The sequence below is a fragment of the Barbus barbus genome, assembly GCF_936440315.1.
Source record: "Barbus barbus genome assembly, chromosome: 17".
Taxonomy (NCBI): domain Eukaryota; kingdom Metazoa; phylum Chordata; class Actinopteri; order Cypriniformes; family Cyprinidae; genus Barbus; species Barbus barbus.
Window position 1 is genome coordinate 13,502,485 of NC_136745.1, and position 19,482 is coordinate 13,521,966.

Consider the following 19,482-nt stretch of genomic DNA (forward strand, 5'->3'; position numbering starts at 1 on the left):
CACCGGAAACATTATTTGGACAAAGAATACAATTTAAAAACCTATTAGTTTTTATTTTAACGTATGTTATTTAACATTCATACCATGAATGAATAAATAATAAATCCTTAAATAAATGTAAATAAATATCATAATGCTTCGGAAGTGACGTATAATTCTGCAGCCGTTTGTATGGTTCATATAGTGAAGCAAGACATAAAGCGCCGTGGAGTGAGGCGCGCATAGAGCCGCTTTTTAATTTGATCAGAAATAAAGTTATTTATCAGCAAATATCATGTACGATCAAGACGAGGGTATGTGAGAGGAAATATAATCGTGTCATGTGTTTCTTTATGTTTTATTGCAGTGAAATGTATAGTTAGATACTGTTATTTCAAGCGTTAACAACGTAACTGGCTAACAGGCTAAAATTAGCTTTATCGCAAATAGGCAAGTTAAGCAAAACCAGCTAACTTTCACTATTATAAGTTTAGTGTTTATATATAATTCAAGTATTTAATATGTGTCTTCCGTTTTAAAATAGATAGAAAGAAGTCTAAAGTAATGAGTTTGTTAGTAAGCTGCAGTGTTGTTGTTACACTCTTTGCTCTAGAAGATCAAGTGTATGTATAAGTACAAGTTTTGTCATTATTGTAGATATCCAGTATGATGAAGATGATGATGAAATCACCCCTGATCTGTGGCAGGAGGCCTGTTGGATTGTTATCAGGTAATCCTGCTAAATAAATACATAACAATAAATAAGTAAATCGTCATTGCATTTGTACTGGAGTTTCTGTAACTTTCATTACTGTAACTGTCTGTGTGTATATATATATATAACTATGATGCAACTAATTAATAAGAGGAATCTTAAACATTATTGACATAGCTTTGCTTGTTTCATGTCTCACTGCTCTTTCCAGCTCATACTTTGATGAAAAAGGTTTGGTACGACAGCAGCTGGACTCATTCGATGAATTCATCCAAATGTCTGTGCAGAGGATTGTGGAGGATGCTCCACCCATTGACCTGCAGGCTGAGGCCCAGCACACATCTGGAGAGGTGGAGGAACCGGTAAGTGGCCCTTTTATCATGTGTGGTTATGGTCCTTTCTAAAATAAATTGACTGTTTCTCATTTGATTTTTTTTTTCTGCAGCCTCGGTACCTCCTGAAGTTTGAGCAAATCTATCTGTCCAAACCTACTCACTGGGAAAGAGATGGCGCTCCGTCACCTATGATGCCAAACGAAGCTAGACTCCGAAATCTCACGTGAGTTTTGAACCTTTAGACAAAATATTAAAAAAGAACATTTTCAAAAAGTTTGTGTATTTGTTTTTGATTATTGTGTTTAATACATCAGGCTTTTACGGCTCATATAGTATGATATAGGAGAATATAGAACTCTTATTTGAGGAGGACAAAAAAAAACCTAAATTTTATTTAGAGGCCCAAACTGAGCAAAAATATACAGACGTATAAGATGAAATTCTAATAGCTTGTAGTGTGAATCATTGAGACCTTTTATAACAGTATAATAGACAACCTACATAAAATGCATATAAATATCATTTGTCACTCTATATCTCCAAAAAATGTGTGTTGCAATGTCTTACCAAGTTGTTTACTTGCACTTAATATTTAACCGCTTAGTGTTGTGATCAAAGCTCTGCAGGTTTTATTATGTGGGACTGTGGGCAAAACATACAATGCCATGCAATACAATGATGATTGAGAGATGAAGAAATAAATGTTTCTTGAAAGGCTGATGATATTTGATACTCCCATTTTAACTTTTTTATTTTTTTAAATGTTGTAAGAATAATCAAGTAAACCTAAGTTGTTTTAGTCTAGTATGTATTCATCTTGAAATGTTACTAACGATGTAAAAGTTATTTAAAAAAAATCAGTATACAGTGGATTTCACAGTTTTTAGAATAATTCTAAAAGGCCTTTTACATGCTAAAAAAGTATAAACTATCAAACAGATGACAGAGTTTTCAGCAAAGTTTTGATCATGTTGATAATTTACAGACCTTAGAAATGTGTGTCAAAGGTTAAAGAGAATTAAGTTGCATGATTTTGTGTGAACCTCATATTTGTCCTACATATTTGACAGAGACAGGCAGAGCTTTTATCACATGTTGTATCTGAATGCGTGCTGTGACTTGCAGGTATTCTGCCCCTCTGTATGTGGATATCACAAAGACCATCATAAAAGATGGGGAAGAGCAACAGCAGACACAGCATCAGAAAACCTTCATCGGCAAAATTCCCATCATGCTCCGTTCCACGTACTGTCTCCTGAGCGGCCTGACGGATCGTGATCTTTGTGAGTTGAACGAGTGCCCACTGGACCCTGGAGGCTACTTCATCATCAATGGTTCAGAGAAGGTTCGTTTTTTTTCTGCATAATACAGTATTAAAGACATCATATAAATATTTTGTTAGTGAAATTGTGTGATGTAGTTTGTTGACATTTTACATCAATTGAATTTTGTTTCATAAGTCTGCTTTAAATTACATGTAATGTGTTCTGTTATTTCTCCAGGTTCTGATTGCTCAAGAGAAGATGGCCACTAACACAGTGTATGTGTTTTCCAAGAAAGACTCCAAGTATGCTTACACAGGAGAGTGCAGGTCATGTCTGGAGAACTCCTCCAGACCCACCAGCACCATCTGGGTCAGCATGATGGCCCGTGGAGGACAGGTCAGTATCTGTAGACTGTAAGCAAGTATTCTGCTTGCAGATTGAGCCAAATTGAGTGGTTTTTGGATTCATTAGTTTTTTGGCAAACAATCTTATGCAAATATTTCTTCTGCATCCAGGGAGTAAAGAAAAGTGCCATCGGCCAGAGGATTGTTTCCACTTTGCCGTATATCCGGCAGGAAGTACCCATCATCATTGTATTCCGTGCTTTGGGATTTGTGTCTGATAGAGACATTCTGGAACACATCATCTATGACTTTGATGATCCTGAGATGATGGAAATGGTATGTCCCATTTCAAAAGCACCATTAAGCACCATTTCATTTGTGATTCAGCTCCAGACTGATAATAGCATTCTCTGCTTTTTTTCCACAGGTGAAGCCGTCTTTGGATGAGGCCTTTGTGATTCAAGAACAGAATGTGGCTCTGAACTTCATTGGCTCCAGAGGGGCCAAACCTGGTGTCACCAAAGAGAGGAGAATCAAATATGCTAAAGAGGTTTTACAGAAGGAGGTGCTGCCACATGTTGGTGTATCAGATTTCTGCGAGACCAAGAAAGCATATTTTCTTGGGTAAAATAGCATTTTGAATTTGAATTTATCCTGTTGGCTGTAGCTTTTTGATTAAAAAAAAATTGTAATATTGTTAAATATTATTAGTTTAATTTTTACAATTGAACTGTTTTAAACTACAGGTCCTTCTCAAACAATTAGCATATTGTGATAAAGTTCATTATTTTCTGTAATGTACTGATAAACATTAGACTTTCATATATTTTAGATTCATTACAAACAACTGAAGTAGTTCAAGCCTTTTATTGTTTTAATATTGATGATTTTGGCATACAGCTCATCTCAAAACATCTAAAAAAATTAGCATATCATGAAAAGGTTCTCTAAACGAGCTATTAACCTAATCATCTGAATCAACTAATTAACTCTAAACACCTGCAAAAGATTCCTGAGGCTTTTAAAAACTCCCAGCCTGGTTCATTACTCAAAACCGCAATCATGGGTAAGACTGCCGACCTGACTGCTGTCCAGAAGGCCATCATTGACACCCTCAAGCAAGAGGGTAAGACACAGAAAGAAATTTCTGAACGAATAGGCTGTTCCCAGAGTGCTGTATCAAGGCACCTCAGTGGGAAGTCTGTGGGAAGGAAAAAGTGTGGCAGAAAACGCAGCCCAACGAGAAGAGGTGACCGGACCCTGAGGAAGATTGTGGAGAAGGACCGATTCCAGACCTTGGGGGACCTGCGGAAGCAGTGGACTGAGTCTGGAGTAGAAACATCCAGAGCCACCGTGTACAGGCGTGTGCAGGAAATGGGCTACAGGTGCCGCATTCCCCAGGTCAAGCCACTTTTGAACCAGAAACAGCGGCAGAAGCGCCTGACCTGGGCTACAGAGAAGCGGCACTGGACTGTTGCTCAGTGGTCCAAAGTACTTTTTTCGGATGAAAGCAAATTTTGCATGTCATTCGGAAATCAAGGTGCCAGAGTCTGGAGGAAGACTGGGGAGAGGAAAATGCCAAAATGCCTGAAGTCCAGTGTCAAGTACCCACAGTCAGTGATGCTGGTGTTGGTCCACTGTGTTTTATCAAGGGCAGGGTCAATGCAGCTAGCTATCAGGAGATTTTGGAGCACTTCATGCTTCCATCTGCTGAAAAGCTTTATGGAGATGATTTCATTTTTCAGCACGACCTGGCACCTGCTCACAGTGCCAAAACCACTGGTAAATGGTTTACTGACCATGGTATTACTGTGCTCAATTGGCCTGCCAACTCTCCTGACCTGAACCCCATAGAGAATCTGTGGGATATTGTGAAGAGAAAGTTGAGAGACGCAAGACCCAACACTCTGGATGAGCTTAAGGCCGCTATCGAAGCATCCTGGGCCTCCATAACACCTCAGCAGTGCCACAGGCTGATTGCCTCCATGCCACGCCGCATTGAAGCAGTCATTTCTGCAAAAGGATTCCCGACCAAGTATTGAGTGCATAACTGAACATAATTATTTGAAGGTTGACTTTTTTTTGTATTAAAAACACTTTTCTTTTATTGGTCGGATGAAATATGCTAATTTTTTGAGATAGGAATTTTGGGTTTTCATGAGCTGTATGCCAAAATCATCAATATTAAAACAATAAAAGGCTTGAACTACTTCAGTTGTGTGTAATGAATCTAAAATATATGAAAGTCTAATGTTTATCAGTACATTACAGAAAATAATTAACTTTATCACAATATGCTAATTTTTTGAGAAGGACCTGTATTTTAAAATGTAGTTTATTCATCTGATGACAAAGCTGAAATTTCACCAGCCATTACTCTGTGTCATATAATCCTTCTGAAATCGTGTAATATATAATTAAATACTGTGTGCTTTCTCTGTTTAGTTACATGGTTCACAGACTATTGTTGGCCGCTCTGGGCAGACGAGAACTGGATGACAGAGATCATTATGGCAACAAGAGGCTTGACCTCGCTGGACCCTTGCTTGCGTTCCTTTTCAGAGGGTACGAATCAAACATTCATTAAGCATTCAAGATGCATTAATTAAATAATGCTTGTGTATAGTTCAAGATGGAAATGACATCCAGTATTGAAATCTCTGTCTGTTTTTTCCAGAATGTTCAAGAATTTGCTGAAGGAAATCAGGATCTACGCACAGAAGTTTATTGACAGAGGGAAAGACTTTAATCTCGAGCTGGCCATTAAGACTCGCATCATTTCTGATGGACTCAAGTACTCTCTGGCCACGGGAAACTGGGGGGATGTAAAAAAAGCACATCAGGCCAGAGCTGGAGTATCGCAGGTGAGCTCAGATATGCTTTCTTTTCTGTTTACAAATGTTTCTTCCATTGCTGCATCATTTTTACTAACAGTTCACTCACAGTTAATAGAAGTTCAAGGTGCTCATTTGTTTCCTTGACTTTTTATATGCAAAGGTGTTGAACAGGTTGACCTTCGCTTCCACTCTTTCCCACTTGCGCCGTGTAAACTCGCCTATAGGACGAGATGGCAAGCTGGCCAAACCCAGGCAGCTTCATAACACACTGTGGGGTATGGTGTGCCCTGCTGAGACCCCAGAGGTAGGATACTGTAACACTAGTATGTATGTGACCTTCAACCCTAACCTAAGAATTCAATGAAGTGACTAAGATGGAGTGAAATTTTGTTGCAGGGCCATGCTGTAGGTTTGGTGAAGAATCTAGCGCTCATGGCCTACATTTCTGTGGGATCTCAGCCATCTCCCATCCTGGAATTCTTGGAAGAGTGGAGCATGGAGAACCTGGAGGAAATCTCACCTGCTGCCATTGCAGAGTGAGTGTCATCCTATTTTATAGGGGGCAGCAGCACACCGCTGAAATCGACAAGCTTCACAAGCGAAACATTTTGATTTCACAATGATGCTCCTAGTGTTTTAATTGACTTATTTGTTTGTAAAATCATAGTCAGTTATTCAATAGAATTTTTATATAATAATACTGTATAATTGTGTTTCTTCCTTCAGTGCAACTAAGATTTTTGTGAATGGTTGCTGGGTGGGTATTCATAAAGATCCAGAGCAACTGATGAACACACTGCGGAAACTGAGGAGACAGATGGACATCATTGTGTCTGAGGTGTGACATCACTTGTGCACCACTCCAGTTTCACGTTTTATTCAGTGTAAAGCACCTAACTGTGATCTTGTTTTCATCGTGGTCCAGGTGTCAATGATCAGAGATATTCGTGAGAGGGAGATCAGGATCTACACAGACGCTGGCAGGATCTGCCGTCCGCTGCTTATTGTAGAAAAACAGAAACTTCTTTTGAAGAGACGGCATATTGACCAGCTCAAAGAGAGAGAGTACAACAACTACAGGTACATACCGTTGTGAAAAATATCAGGTCTCAGAATCTGCATGTTCCTCAATGACAGAGCATCTGTCTCTTGTGCAGTTGGCAGGACCTGGTAGCCAGTGGTGTGGTTGAATATATTGACACACTAGAGGAGGAGACTGTGATGTTGGCCATGACCCCAGATGACCTTCAGGAGAAGGGAGTGGCTTATTGCTCCACCTACACACATTGTGAGATCCATCCGTCCATGATTTTGGGCGTCTGTGCATCTATCATTCCCTTCCCTGATCACAACCAGGTACCTACATAATACCTGTATGCTATTGTGGATTTTGTTAACATTTTAGATTATTTTAACATCTGCAAATCCAAATATGATATTTAATTTGACAGTTCTCTAGTATAACCATTTGTAACTGAAGAACTTTCATAATATAGCGTGTAAATTATACACTCTCCTGTCTACAGTCTCCCAGAAACACGTACCAGTCTGCTATGGGTAAACAAGCCATGGGAGTTTACATCACCAACTTCCATGTGCGTATGGATACCCTGGCACATGTGCTCTACTACCCCCAGAAACCCCTAGTCACAACTCGTTCAATGGAGTACCTGCGCTTTAGAGAGCTGCCGGCAGGTAATCAATTTCTTACATTGAACAGTAGTACTGCATCTGTTTCTACACTACCGTTCAAAGGTTTGGGGTCAGTGAGTGTTTTTTTTTTGTTTTTTTAAGAAATTAATTATTCAAGAAGGATTCGTTAAATTGATCAAAAGTGTCAGTAAAGACATTTAAAATGTTACAAAAAGAAAAAAACTTATTTTTTCTATTCATCAAAAAATACAGAAAAAAAGTGACACTGTTTTTACAATATTAAACTGTTTTCAACACTGATGATAATAAATGTTTTTTGTGTATTAAATCATCATATTAGAATGATTTCTGAAGGCTCATATGACACTGAAGACTGGATTAATTGCTGCTGAAAATGAATCTATGCATCACAGAAATAAATTGCTTTTAAAATATAATAAAATGGAAAATGCTTATTTAAAATGGTAGTTTTTCATAATGTTACTATTTACTGTATTTTTCATCAAATAAATGCTGTCCTGGTGAGCATAAACAAACAAAATCTCACAGAACTCAAACTTTTGAACATTGGTGTGTAAATGATTAGACATAATTTTAATTTTAAAACTGTAATCTATTTTTCTTAAAAGGTATCAATTCCATTGTGGCTATTGCATCATATACTGGATACAACCAGGAAGATTCTGTCATCATGAACCGTTCGGCTGTGGATCGTGGATTCTTCAGGTATTGGATTCTAGGTTTTAGCTGGTGAAATTGTAATGTGAAACATTAGTTAAAATTCTCCCTATTCACAAAGTTCCTGTTTTGATTAAAATGTCTATGATCTCAGGTCTGTGTTCTACCGCTCATACAAGGAACAGGAATCTAAGAAAGGCTTTGACCAGGAAGAGATCTTTGAGAAACCCACCAGAGAGACCTGTCAAGGTGCAATTCTAGTGTTTCTACTCTTCTTTTTATCGTAACCAGTCACAAAACAGCACGTTTGCAGTATTATATAATTATTCTGTCCTTTACAATGGCATGGAGCAAAAAAAATATGAGGGGCTGGATAGGCCATAATTATTGAAAAGTCTCTTACAAACACTAGTGAAATGAAAAACATTGATAAACCTTAGTGAAATTCATTCATATGCATTACTGAAAAAAAAAAAAAGTCAGAAAATATTTATTTATTTGTCTACGTGTGGTCCAATGCATTTTTAGTTTGAATATTGTTATTGAGATTCACAGTAAACCTTAAGCTAAACTTGGAGATAGGGATGCGTTACTTGACGCTTTATCATTGCTGGGTTTTTTTTTTTTTCTAAAGGCATGCGACATGCCATCTATGACAAGTTGGATGACGATGGTTTGATTGCTCCTGGTGTACGTGTGTCTGGTGAGGATGTTATCATTGGTAAAACCGTAACGCTTCCCGAGAATGACGATGAGCTGGATAGCACCAACCGTCGCTACACTAAGAGAGACTGCAGCACATTCCTGCGCACCAGCGAAACCGGAATTGTTGACCAAGTCATGGTCACGCTAAACCAAGAGGGCTACAAGTTCTGCAAAATTAGGGTATGTATTGCTTTGACTCTGAGGTTTATTTTCCCAATCTTTAAACACTGTTAGTGCCAAATGCATAAATGTAAATTTTGAATTTTGCAAACTTTATGCAGGTCCGTTCAGTTCGTATACCACAAATTGGAGACAAGTTTGCCAGTCGTCACGGTCAGAAGGGTACCTGCGGTATCCAGTACAGACAAGAGGTAAGTGTGTACAAAAGTTTGGAGGCCGGTACAATTATTTTATGTTTTTGAAAGTAGTCTCTTATGCTCATCAAGGCTGCATTTATTTAGGAAAAAATAGTAAAGATGGTAGTATTTTGAAATAATATAGTACAATTTAAAATAACTCTTTTAAATTTTAATACATTTTAAAATGTCATTTATTTCTGCTATGGGAAAGCTGAATTTTCAGCATCATTACTCCAACCTTCAGTGTCACATGATATGATCCTTCAGAAATCATTCTAGTAAGCTGATTTGCTGCTTAAAAAAACGTTTCTTATCAGCATAGAAAATAGTTGTGCTAATTAAGAAACAAGATTTTTTTTCAGGACTTTGATCAATAAATTTAAAAAGAACAGTGTTTATTTAAAAAAAAAAATCTTGTGATTTCTTTACTGTCACCTTTTAATCAGAGTAATGGATCTTTGTTGAATAGAAGTATTAATTTAATAGAAAAAACAACTTTACTGACATCAAACTTGTGAACGGAAGTGTAGAATGGAGGCTTTAATGTTGTAGTGCTCATTTTTAATCTTAGTGTGACTAAATGTGTATGCCAGCTTTGTTTAGACTAGTAGTTGTGCCAGCTTTGTTTAGACTAGTAGTTGAAGGTCTGTATACAGGATGTGGCTCTTAAGCAGTTCCTGATAGCAGAGAGACTCACAGCTGAAGGCCTTGTAAACAGTCACCCAAAAACTCAAATGCAGATAAAGTGACACAGCTGACCTGAGCTGTGAATTTCTCTCATTAGGACATGCCATTCACATGTGAAGGAATCACTCCAGATATCATAATCAACCCTCACGCCATCCCCTCCAGAATGACAGTCGGCCATTTGATCGAGTGCCTGCAGGGGAAGGTAATTTGGTTCTCTGCTCCTAATCCTGCATATCATGCTTGTCTTTCAACTCGTTGTCTACATTAGCAACAGATGTTTGTTCTGGGAACATGACTTTGCACACGTGCACCACAAAGATTCTCCAGCTAAGTCATGTTGGCATGTTTGGTACTTTGTAACGAAGGATATTTTACAGAATTGAATGATTCTGCTTCCAGGGACTATACAGCAGTTCTGAATTCTTCTTTTTATTTTATCTTCCGTTGAGGTGTCTGCTAACAAAGGGGAGATTGGTGATGCTACGCCATTCAATGATGCTGTGAACGTACAAAAAGTCTCCAACCTGCTGTCAGAATACGGTTACCATCTGAGAGGCAATGAGGTGAAGAGCTTCTACCTGCCAATGTGGCAGCACTATTAAAGGGATAGGCCAGCCAAAAATGAAAATTGTTATAATTTATGCATGTTCCAAACCTGTATTCGTTTCTATCTTCTGTGTAACATAAAATAATATATTTTGAAGAATGATGGTAACCAAACAGGTGTGGATCCCACTAGCTGCGTTTCCATTACAGATTTGCGCAAAACTTTTGTGAAATATTATTTTTCAAATTGCCTGAAAAACCACCTTATGCAAGCACAAATAAGTTTTTGCAATATATGGGAGTTTTTGAAAAATTGACGTTTCCATTGGCCGAATTTTCAATTCACAGTTTTTAATTTGCGCAGTTTGATGGGTAATGGAAATGCATCTATTGACAAAAATCCAGTAGATGCCAAATGAGAGCAAAATAGTTTGGTTATCAAAAATCTTCAAAATATTTTTAGTGTTCTGCAGAAGAGAGTCATACAGGTTTGAAGCAATGTGAGGATGAGTAAATAACAATTTTCATTTTTGAGTGGACTGTCCCTTTAAGAATGCATTTAAATATGTTGAAACATGTTTCTAATGATAGTGTTTTTTTGCAGGTTCTGTATAATGGCTTCACCGGCCGTAAACTCACCTCTCAGATCTTCATCGGACCCACATACTACCAGCGTCTGAAGCACATGGTGGATGATAAGATCCACTCCAGAGCCCGTGGTCCGGTCCAGATCCTCAACAGACAGCCCATGGAGGGTAGATCACGGTGAGACAGCACTATTATACTTGCAGTTTTTTCGTGCATAATATATAAAATCACCTGTCAGATTTTAATTCTGTTTTTATTTTAATTTATTTTCCTTCAGTGATGGTGGGCTGCGTTTTGGAGAGATGGAACGTGACTGTCAGATCGCTCACGGTGCCGCTCAGTTCCTAAAAGAGAGGCTTTTTGAGGCCTCTGACCCATACCAGGTCCACGTCTGCAATCTATGTGGCCTCATGGCCATCGCAAACACCCGCACACACACCTATGAGTGCAGGGGCTGCCGCAACAAGACACAGGTGAGCGAGCGCTGATATCCTGACTGGATCAGGTGGTCATTAAAGACAGCATGACATGAAATTTCACACTATCGGTTTTCTAAATGCATGTTATTGATCTTATGATCGATTCATCCAGTGCATGGATGCAGTAGGGGATGGTTGTTGGTTCAGTTCCAACAAGGAGCAAGCAATGACCTATAACCTTAAAGGGTCTAGTGAGCATATTATAGAACTTGTTGTTGATTATTTAAGATGATAAAATGGGCTCTTTCATGACTCTTTCCATCCTCTGCTCTGTTCTTTCAGATCTCTTTGGTGAGGATGCCGTATGCCTGTAAGCTCTTATTCCAGGAGCTGATGTCTATGAGCATTGCTCCACGGATGATGACCAGCTAAACAACACCCAGATGAATGACGGAAAACAGGATATACAGAATAATGGAAAAAATCATAGGGAAAATTATTTTGAAAGGATCCCAACAGCACTTCCTGCGGTAACTGTTGGGCTTGTGAACTTCTACATTTTTTGTTGTTTTTCATGTGTTATTGTTCTGAAACAGATGTTTTGGCTGTTCAACCTAGAATAAAATAAAGTTTCTTTTTAAAAAATTAAATAAAAAATGTGATCATGAAGACATGATTGGTTAGTTTTTCTGCATAGACAAAACACTACATGCCTCTTCAAGTACATCTTTATTCATTAGTGTTATACAAATATCAAAACATATAAACAGATGCATTAGATGCTCAGACTTTGAGGACAACACTTAATTCTACTGTAATGTGGGAACCAGCGGAAAGGCATTAATTCTTAACACCCAGAAAATTCAACTAAACCTCCTCTGAACTACAGTAGTTGTGACTTGTCATGGCATTAACTAAAAAAAACTAAAAAAAGTATTTTTGTTGGCTTGATTTCACATCAGTACATATGGCCTGAAAGGCAAAGTTGAAAAAAAAACAATCTATCTTTTTAATAAAAAGGTTAAAATCTGATTAATTTTTTTATATTATAAATTAATAAAATCTAGTTGGATATAATGTAACATTTACTCATGGCCCATGGTTCTCAATTAAATGCGATTTTTGGTCCATCATACTAAAACATTTGAGAAACCTTGATTTAGATGAAGTAGTCTTAGTTTTAACTGAACCTTGGAGGAACAGCATCTAAAAGTCTTAGAGATTGTGCACAAATAGTTGACGCTTAAAATATTTGTTTTCAGCACCATAGAAAACTAAAGGAATGAGTACAATTTGTATCATCAAAAACATCTTGAAACATAACAAAGAGAAGCAAAACATGCATATAAGTGGAGATGAGATATTTGAGTGCCTTCACATGCATGCGAGTGTGAATGATATGATGTGCCGTATGAAGTATGCGTGCCTGAATATTTGTGTTCTCGGATACGAGTACGTGTATCTCTTCAAAAATCAATATGATGGCTGTCTCGGTTGGCGCTTTATAGTATCGAAGTTGTTCTGCTGGCAGACACATTGTAGAGTGAGGTGAAGTGTAGGAATGGAGAAATGTTGGGGTCTGGGTTTTTGTGAGTGTCTCTGAACAACTTCATAGAATAAGTGTCCATGTGCGAGCTGCTGTTTGTGGTTCAGGCCGAGTGCGTGAGCAGTGATTGAGCTAGATGCTTGTCGTCGGTGCACAGGCGTAGTGTTTCAACATCTCCGTCAGAGGCCACATCCTCTTACAGCTCATCATCCTTCCCTGCATACAAACAGACGAGGCACCAACGATAATGAAGTCTTATAGTTTTCTAGTTGGCTGAAAAAAGGGAATACTGTGTTATACACCCAAACAGAGGTAAGTATTTGGCATTACATATATAACTTAAAAACTAAAATTCTGCTTCAAGATCACAATAAAAGCAGTTCAAATAACTTTGCGTTTACGGTATTCCAAATCTTATGTGTGAGGAACAGATTGAGATTTAAAGGGATAGTTCACCCAATAATTAATATTGTCATCATTTACTCACTATCAAGTTGTAGAGCACAAAAGAAGATATTTGGAATAACGTTGGTAACCAAACAGGTAATGGTAGCCATTCAATTCCATTTTTTTTATTTTTTTTAATGGAAGTCAATATCTACCATCAAATGTTTGATGAAAGATAGATTTCTGTTGAAAGATACAGGTTTGGAACAACTTAAGGGTGAGTAAATGACCATTTTTATTTGTGGGTAAACTCTCCCTTTAAACAGTGTTAATTTAGTATTATTTTTGTAATATAGTATTAATAATTAGAATTAGATATAATTTTAATTTGAGATGTCTGTGCTTTTATCATTTTAATTTTTTAGAAGAACTGGCATTTTCTTTTGCTTTTTTCTTTTAGTTTTAGTCATATCATCACTTAAACTTATTTTATTTCAGCTAGTCCCCAAATAAACATTTGTCATTATTTTATTACTTCTGTTTAGCCTTTTTCTGTCCCTAAAAGAACTGACTTTTTAAAGGCTTTTTTTCAGTACTAGTTTTTGAATCTTATTACAACCTTACCTTGTTTTATTTTAGCTAGTTCCCAAGGAAACATTTCTAATTTTTGTTTATATTTTATTTAATTTTTCATCTTTCATAGAATGTTTATTTTATTTTATGTCAGCTTCATTTCAATTAATGAAATGAGTCATTTTCAATAATTGAAACTTTAGTTAACAACACTGGACTTGAATTATTTTACACTTTAAAGCTTTAAAATGTAATTCGCTTCTCCATTCAAAAAGGCATTTGTTCAACAATCAAATCCATGCTTATTTTATGGCCTCAGTCATATGATACTTTTTTGCAATTCTGGAAGCACTGTCATCACAAAATGATTCCAATGTTTGGAAAACAGCAGCGTGGACATTGTGCTATACGTAGAAAAAAGAAAGTCATACAGGTTTGAAACAACGATTGTGAGTAAATCATGATTAGCTAGCAGGCTTGTTTTAGAAATCATTCAATCTAATCTGGAATTTTAGAGCATGCCTTAGTGAATTGATTGAAACTAGGGTATGTTCCTCACAAGGTTGTTTTATGGGCTGTCAACATGCAACAGTAGAAACTCTTGTCACTGCAACCATCTTGCTCACGGTCATGTGGGCCAATAAAACAGCTTGGCATGATGGGACATGTTCTATACATCATGTGCTGCACCCATAAGTTTCTACTCCATTCTCTGCTAGTGCATGTCTTTTATGTATCCTGAAGCATGAAGTAGGTGCAAATGGACTGATTTATTGTACATCACTCAACCACCGTTCAACTGCACTCACTCACCCTTCTTGGGAGGAATGTCATTAATGGAATCCACCACGTGAATGGTGCCCACGGCCGATGCTTCGCCCTGGATGTTGCTGGCGTGACACTCATAGGAGCCGTCCTCATCCTTGGTAAGTGGAGATATCTGCAACAGATGGCCATCAGCTGTAGTTTTCACCCAATCTGTTCTCAATGTTTCGATAAGTGCAGAGAACTCTAAACAAATGTAACCTGAGATGGGCCTAGAGTGCTTTTAGAGCAACGCTGCCAACAAAAAATGCGGTAACGCATTTTGTTATGCACAAAAAAAAAAGTTTATATTTAGTTAAAACACACTTACTAGCACCCAGCCAGTAACCTCATGCTTCTCCGGGCCTCCGCGGGTCTGGACGGCCAGGTTGTCTTTGTCTCCAGGGAGTGGAAGAGTCTTGACTTTGCTATTAGATACCTACGAGAATCACACCAGCCATAAAGATATTTCATTTTAGCACTCTATGGGTTAATTCAAAACAAATTTCAACATATAAATTACTAAGCACGTGATATTGCAGCACACTACAGCTTGTTTGTTCTGTGGTGATTTTGGTTATGCATGATTAAGTTTCACCAGACCGTTTCATTCACAGAGATCAGCAAATATTTTTTGTTTTTGTTGAGTTTTTCTCTAAACTATTATAACCACATGTGGAACCGGACACAATAGATCTTAAACTATAAATAATGTATTGCATTTTTGTATGCAGTTTGATAAACAGCCATCTGAAGTCCTTCGGGTTTATGAGCATTTAGGTTTGGAAATGTTTAACTAAAAATCGTTTGTAGTATGAAGGAATTTTCTGTAGTGATTTTTTTTTTAAAATCAGGTATTTCCCTGTATTTTGAATTTATTCTGTGTTTTAGGGTTAAAAGAAATGGCCATAAAATGTCCTGGCAGAAAATGACCAGTACTACCAGTTTGTCTGTGTGTGTTTTTTAAAGTGTGAGGTGAACGGTGAGATAAACATAAGCATATTACTGAAGTTACAGTAAGGCTATGAAAGTGCTTCTATTTTGCATTTTTCTAAGGAAATACACATTTTCATTGGAAATTATATCTGCATATCAATTTGAGAAACACTTAATGTCTGATGAAGGCTTTGAATTTGGCAGAAATATCACTGTTTTTGTTATATTTATGTTTTTAGAGTGAGTGTTGCACTTTTTTCTAGAGCTGAGTATCAATTTGAGTGAAACTTTTTTTATTTTAATCAATAAAAAAAATAACCAATTATATGAACAACAATAATATTTTAATTTTATTTAATTATTTTTTAATTTATTAATGATATTTATACATTTCTTATTATTTTTTATTGTTGTTACTGTTATTATTATTATTATTTCATGTAATGGTACGTATTAAATGGAAATTTCTCTGACTTTTCAAAATACTCTCCTCACTGTTTCTCAAGCCCATCTTCCAGACTTTAATTTTATTGCTTAAACTTTTTAATCTCCTCATCTGATCTCAAGAGATGCTAAAAGTAATTATTGAGCGACTCTGGCTTTGCATCTCTGTAATAAAAATATCCCGCAGGGCCCCTCAAACTGAGGCAAGGGTGAAATTCTGCAACCAGGACATAATCTAGTTTCCACCATTTATGAAGCATGACTAACCTGATCAACAGAAACTGCATATGAAAATAAAACCCATATTACCTCATGGTCAAATAAGTCTTAAACTAATTCACAGGTAGAAAACTGTGTTAGAGCACAAACATATTTATAAAGACCAATATTTCCCAGGGTTTCAGATTTCCTGAGAGAGGTTAATAAAGAGGGGTTTTTTTGTCATGGGAAATCACCATTAGTCATTTTTGTATCTGGTCATCCACTGTGGCTTTTTATATTAGTGACCTTCTTTAAAGCCAGTACAAAGCAATGCCCAGTGCCATGGAAATCTTTGATCCTATCTTTAAGGAGAAAGCCCGTCTCCTTTAGTTCTAAACTGGAAAAATGTGATAGCTGATGACACGCTTGATAAAGTGCTTCCTGCCTCTGATCCCTCCCTTGTTTGTGGTGCTATTGTTTTTGTGGTGTTATTCATAGAAGTGGACATCCTTTGACATAGCTGGAGTCGTAGTGTACGCACAAACACATCCTTCCTCTTTTCCATATGTGTTTGTGCTGTAGAATCTGATACATGAAAACGTATCAGCTCAGATGTTACCTACTTGCAAAAGCAATATCCATAGATTAAGTGATTTAATTTTTTTTTTTTAAATAATCAGTTTTTTTACTTTTCTCCAGGTGAGCACAGGTGTTGGTATCCCAGTGGCTTCACAGCTCAGGAAGACCTGCGAGCCAGTCACGTTCCAGACCTCTCCTGGAGCTGTTACAATAACTGGTGCTGCAGAGGACACAAAAGAAACAAAATGATTTAGAAGTTGCATTCTAGTTGCATATTATGAGCATGCCATGCTGATGTTATCAGCATATATATGGCTTTTCCTCGTGCCTGGTTGAGTAAGGAATTCTGGGACAGAATTCCTTATCTAATCACATGTATATTTATGTACCATCAAAACTAAAATGCAAATTCTCCAAGTATGGTACACGACTCACATATCTAGATGTTTATTCAGGTTAATTGGGACATTTCTTTCTAGTCATCTCAGTGGCAAAAAGTATCCCAGTTTACCTGAATTGATCCCTAATGTTGAAACTCACTTGCACTTAGGTTATTTTAAAGGTAAGAAAATATGTTTTTACAACCTGAGAACTGATACCTTGTAGTTGAGGAGTATTTCAAACAAGGTAAAACAAATCACTGTGCACTCCTTCTGAGTTCTGTTATATTGTCAGCTTGTTGGGTTGATTAGGAGAAGGCAGAGGTCAGAGAAAGCTCTGCTGGAGGGGCTTTTCCATATACAGAATCCTCTGGCTCTTTTAATCCCACGCCAGAATGCTGTTATAATGAATTATACGCAGGTTCACTGATTCAAGCGGTCTGACTTTGCTTTAAAACAACCGTATGCCTGTGTGTTTTGCTAAACGAGACATTGCTATTTGATCAGGCCTGATCTCTCTTTTCAGAATTGAAAATCTACCCGAGAGGCTGGAATTTCAGACATGTCTGTTCAGGGATAGCGGAACATTACCACCCTGTATGAAAACAATGGCCTCTGGCCTGTTCTGTTGTTGCCTTAATACACTGTCAATGTATCTGTGTGTGTGTGTACAGTTCATTTGTCCCAGGGACAAAGTACAGGACGGGTTAAGCGCTCATGGGAGAAAAGAAACTCGAACACAAGCACAAGACAGCTGAGTGATTGGATCATTAACAAAGCAAAATATAATCTAAAGTAGAAAAGTAGTTGTTGACGCAGCTGTGAATAAAAGCCAGCGTTTGATTTCTGATCCATGTGATCCTCACGGTCAAATTCTACACTGGATGAAATAAAAAACTGACCTTTAAATAACTGTGGGTGGTTAGGAATACTTCAAAACACTAGGCCTAAAAGTTCTTGCAACACAAATAGTCAATGAACCATATAAATATTAAAACTGCAGGCACATGATGTTTTTCTCCTGGCTTGGATCCCTTTAGGTACAGAACTATAATTAGGCCTAAGCTTTTAATTGGTCAAAGATGAACTAACATATTGTACTTACAATATTAATACATTGGCCTCAAAACGTTTTTGAACACTTAAATCACACTCAAAAATGTATGAATTCCATTGGATTATGCAAATACATAATGCCTTAAATTCCTAGGCTCCAAGGTGACAAATGTATCCCTTAGTATGACAGCTATTGGGGCATGTTGCCACAAAACATTTTAACATTTTTTTTCTAGGTGATTTGAAAATGTTAAAGTTATGTTGCCTGTCTATATGCCTATACAAAAACAAAACTCTCTCTCTCTCTCTCTCTCTCTCTCTCTCTCTCTCTCTCTATATATATATATTGATAATATATAAATCAAACGTTTATGAAATATTGTAGCCCACATTCACTATTAATCAGCATTATTTAGCTTCAACATTTTACTTATTAAAGTTATTAAAGTGTTCACTGCTAAATTACAGATAGGTTCTTATTGTGTTGGGACATCTCACCTTGTGCGCATTTGCCCTTGTTCCGAATCTTAATCTCGGGTTTTTTGTCCTTCACTGCTTTCACACTTGCTGCTTTCAGCTCACAGCCGCTGTTGTAGTTCACGCCGTCAGTGCCGCACACGGGATAGTTGCTCTTGCAGACGCAGACCCCTGATTTACTCTTCTTGTCTTTGTCGCTCTTGACGCACTCGAGTCCGGACGCGCAGCGCTTGGCTGAAGCTCCGCGTCCCCCGCACGGCTCTCCAGCCCCCGACGCGCAGAGCTCGCAGCAGCCACACGCGTCCAGCAGCGTCCCGGAGGAGCATCCCTCGGCCGGCAGCGGAGCGCACTTACTCGGGTCGCAGGTGCCGCAGCTGCGGGGCAGCCGGTCCGCTGACACCACAGCGAACAGTGTTAATAGCAGAACGCAGATCATGGTGAGGTGTGAAGGTTTTAGTTTGGTTCAGAGTCTGCTACTTCTTTCTGCTTTGGGATGGAGGGACTAAACCCCGCCCAGCACAAGCATAAACTTAGGCTACAACAGCACAAGTAAACATATCCTCCTTTCTTGGCATAGTTCTGTTATTGGTATTATTTATAATACCATGGAATAGGCTACCAAACGTGTTCACTGATGGATTAGAAGTTTTTGTGGTTACAAGAGTATTCTGAATGGTTGCAAGGGTGTCCTAGTTCAAAAAGCCAAGTCTCATGTGACCGGGATTCCCAAACGTTTTTATGCCAAGGATTTCCAAATTTGATGATCCCCTTTCATAATTTATAAGGGCAGAGACACATTTACACTGTGTTATATTAAATAGACAACATACTGTTTGCAAAATTAAACAACGTCACTATTTTTGGCTTCAAAAGTGGTTCAAATATCATATGGAAAATATTTATTTGATATTTTCTCTTATGCTGTTAGAGTAGAATATTAGATGTAGAAACATGAAGAGAATCATTTGTTTGTATAAATACAATTT

The 19,482-nt window shown here is 37.6% G+C and overlaps 2 protein-coding genes across 3 annotated transcripts; one reads left to right on the plus strand and one right to left on the minus strand.

The window, feature by feature from the left end:
• The first annotated feature begins 172 nt into the window (after positions 1 to 172).
• Positions 173 to 11,788, plus strand: LOC306883369 (DNA-directed RNA polymerase II subunit RPB2). The gene is made up of 25 exons (XM_079438569.1): positions 173 to 293; positions 637 to 709; positions 906 to 1,056; positions 1,140 to 1,252; positions 2,155 to 2,374; positions 2,532 to 2,690; positions 2,810 to 2,974; positions 3,066 to 3,262; positions 5,084 to 5,203; positions 5,316 to 5,502; positions 5,636 to 5,779; positions 5,872 to 6,011; positions 6,202 to 6,313; positions 6,401 to 6,555; positions 6,633 to 6,831; positions 7,002 to 7,170; positions 7,758 to 7,854; positions 7,961 to 8,055; positions 8,441 to 8,691; positions 8,793 to 8,882; positions 9,655 to 9,762; positions 10,010 to 10,123; positions 10,711 to 10,871; positions 10,972 to 11,167; positions 11,456 to 11,788. The coding sequence occupies exons 1-25, from the start codon at positions 275 to 277 to the stop codon at positions 11,543 to 11,545; spliced, it is 3,525 nt and encodes a 1,174-aa protein (XP_079294695.1). The 5' UTR covers positions 173 to 274; the 3' UTR covers positions 11,546 to 11,788.
• A 41-nt stretch (positions 11,789 to 11,829) lies between these two features.
• LOC306883370 (insulin-like growth factor-binding protein 7) lies at positions 11,830 to 19,182 on the minus strand. 2 transcript variants are annotated; one of them, XM_079438570.1, is made up of 5 exons: positions 18,518 to 19,182; positions 16,694 to 16,803; positions 14,755 to 14,862; positions 14,433 to 14,559; positions 11,830 to 12,875 (listed from the first exon to the last, which is right to left on the minus strand). In XM_079438570.1, exons 1-5 carry the CDS (start codon positions 18,930 to 18,932, stop codon positions 12,856 to 12,858), a joined length of 780 nt encoding a protein of 259 aa, XP_079294696.1. In that variant the 5' UTR covers positions 18,933 to 19,182; the 3' UTR covers positions 11,830 to 12,855. The 2 variants fall into 2 exon arrangements, with proteins under 2 accessions (XP_079294696.1, XP_079294697.1); XM_079438571.1 differs by having other exon boundaries at positions 11,830 to 12,932; positions 18,518 to 19,166.
• Between the last annotated feature and the right edge of the window lie 300 nt (positions 19,183 to 19,482).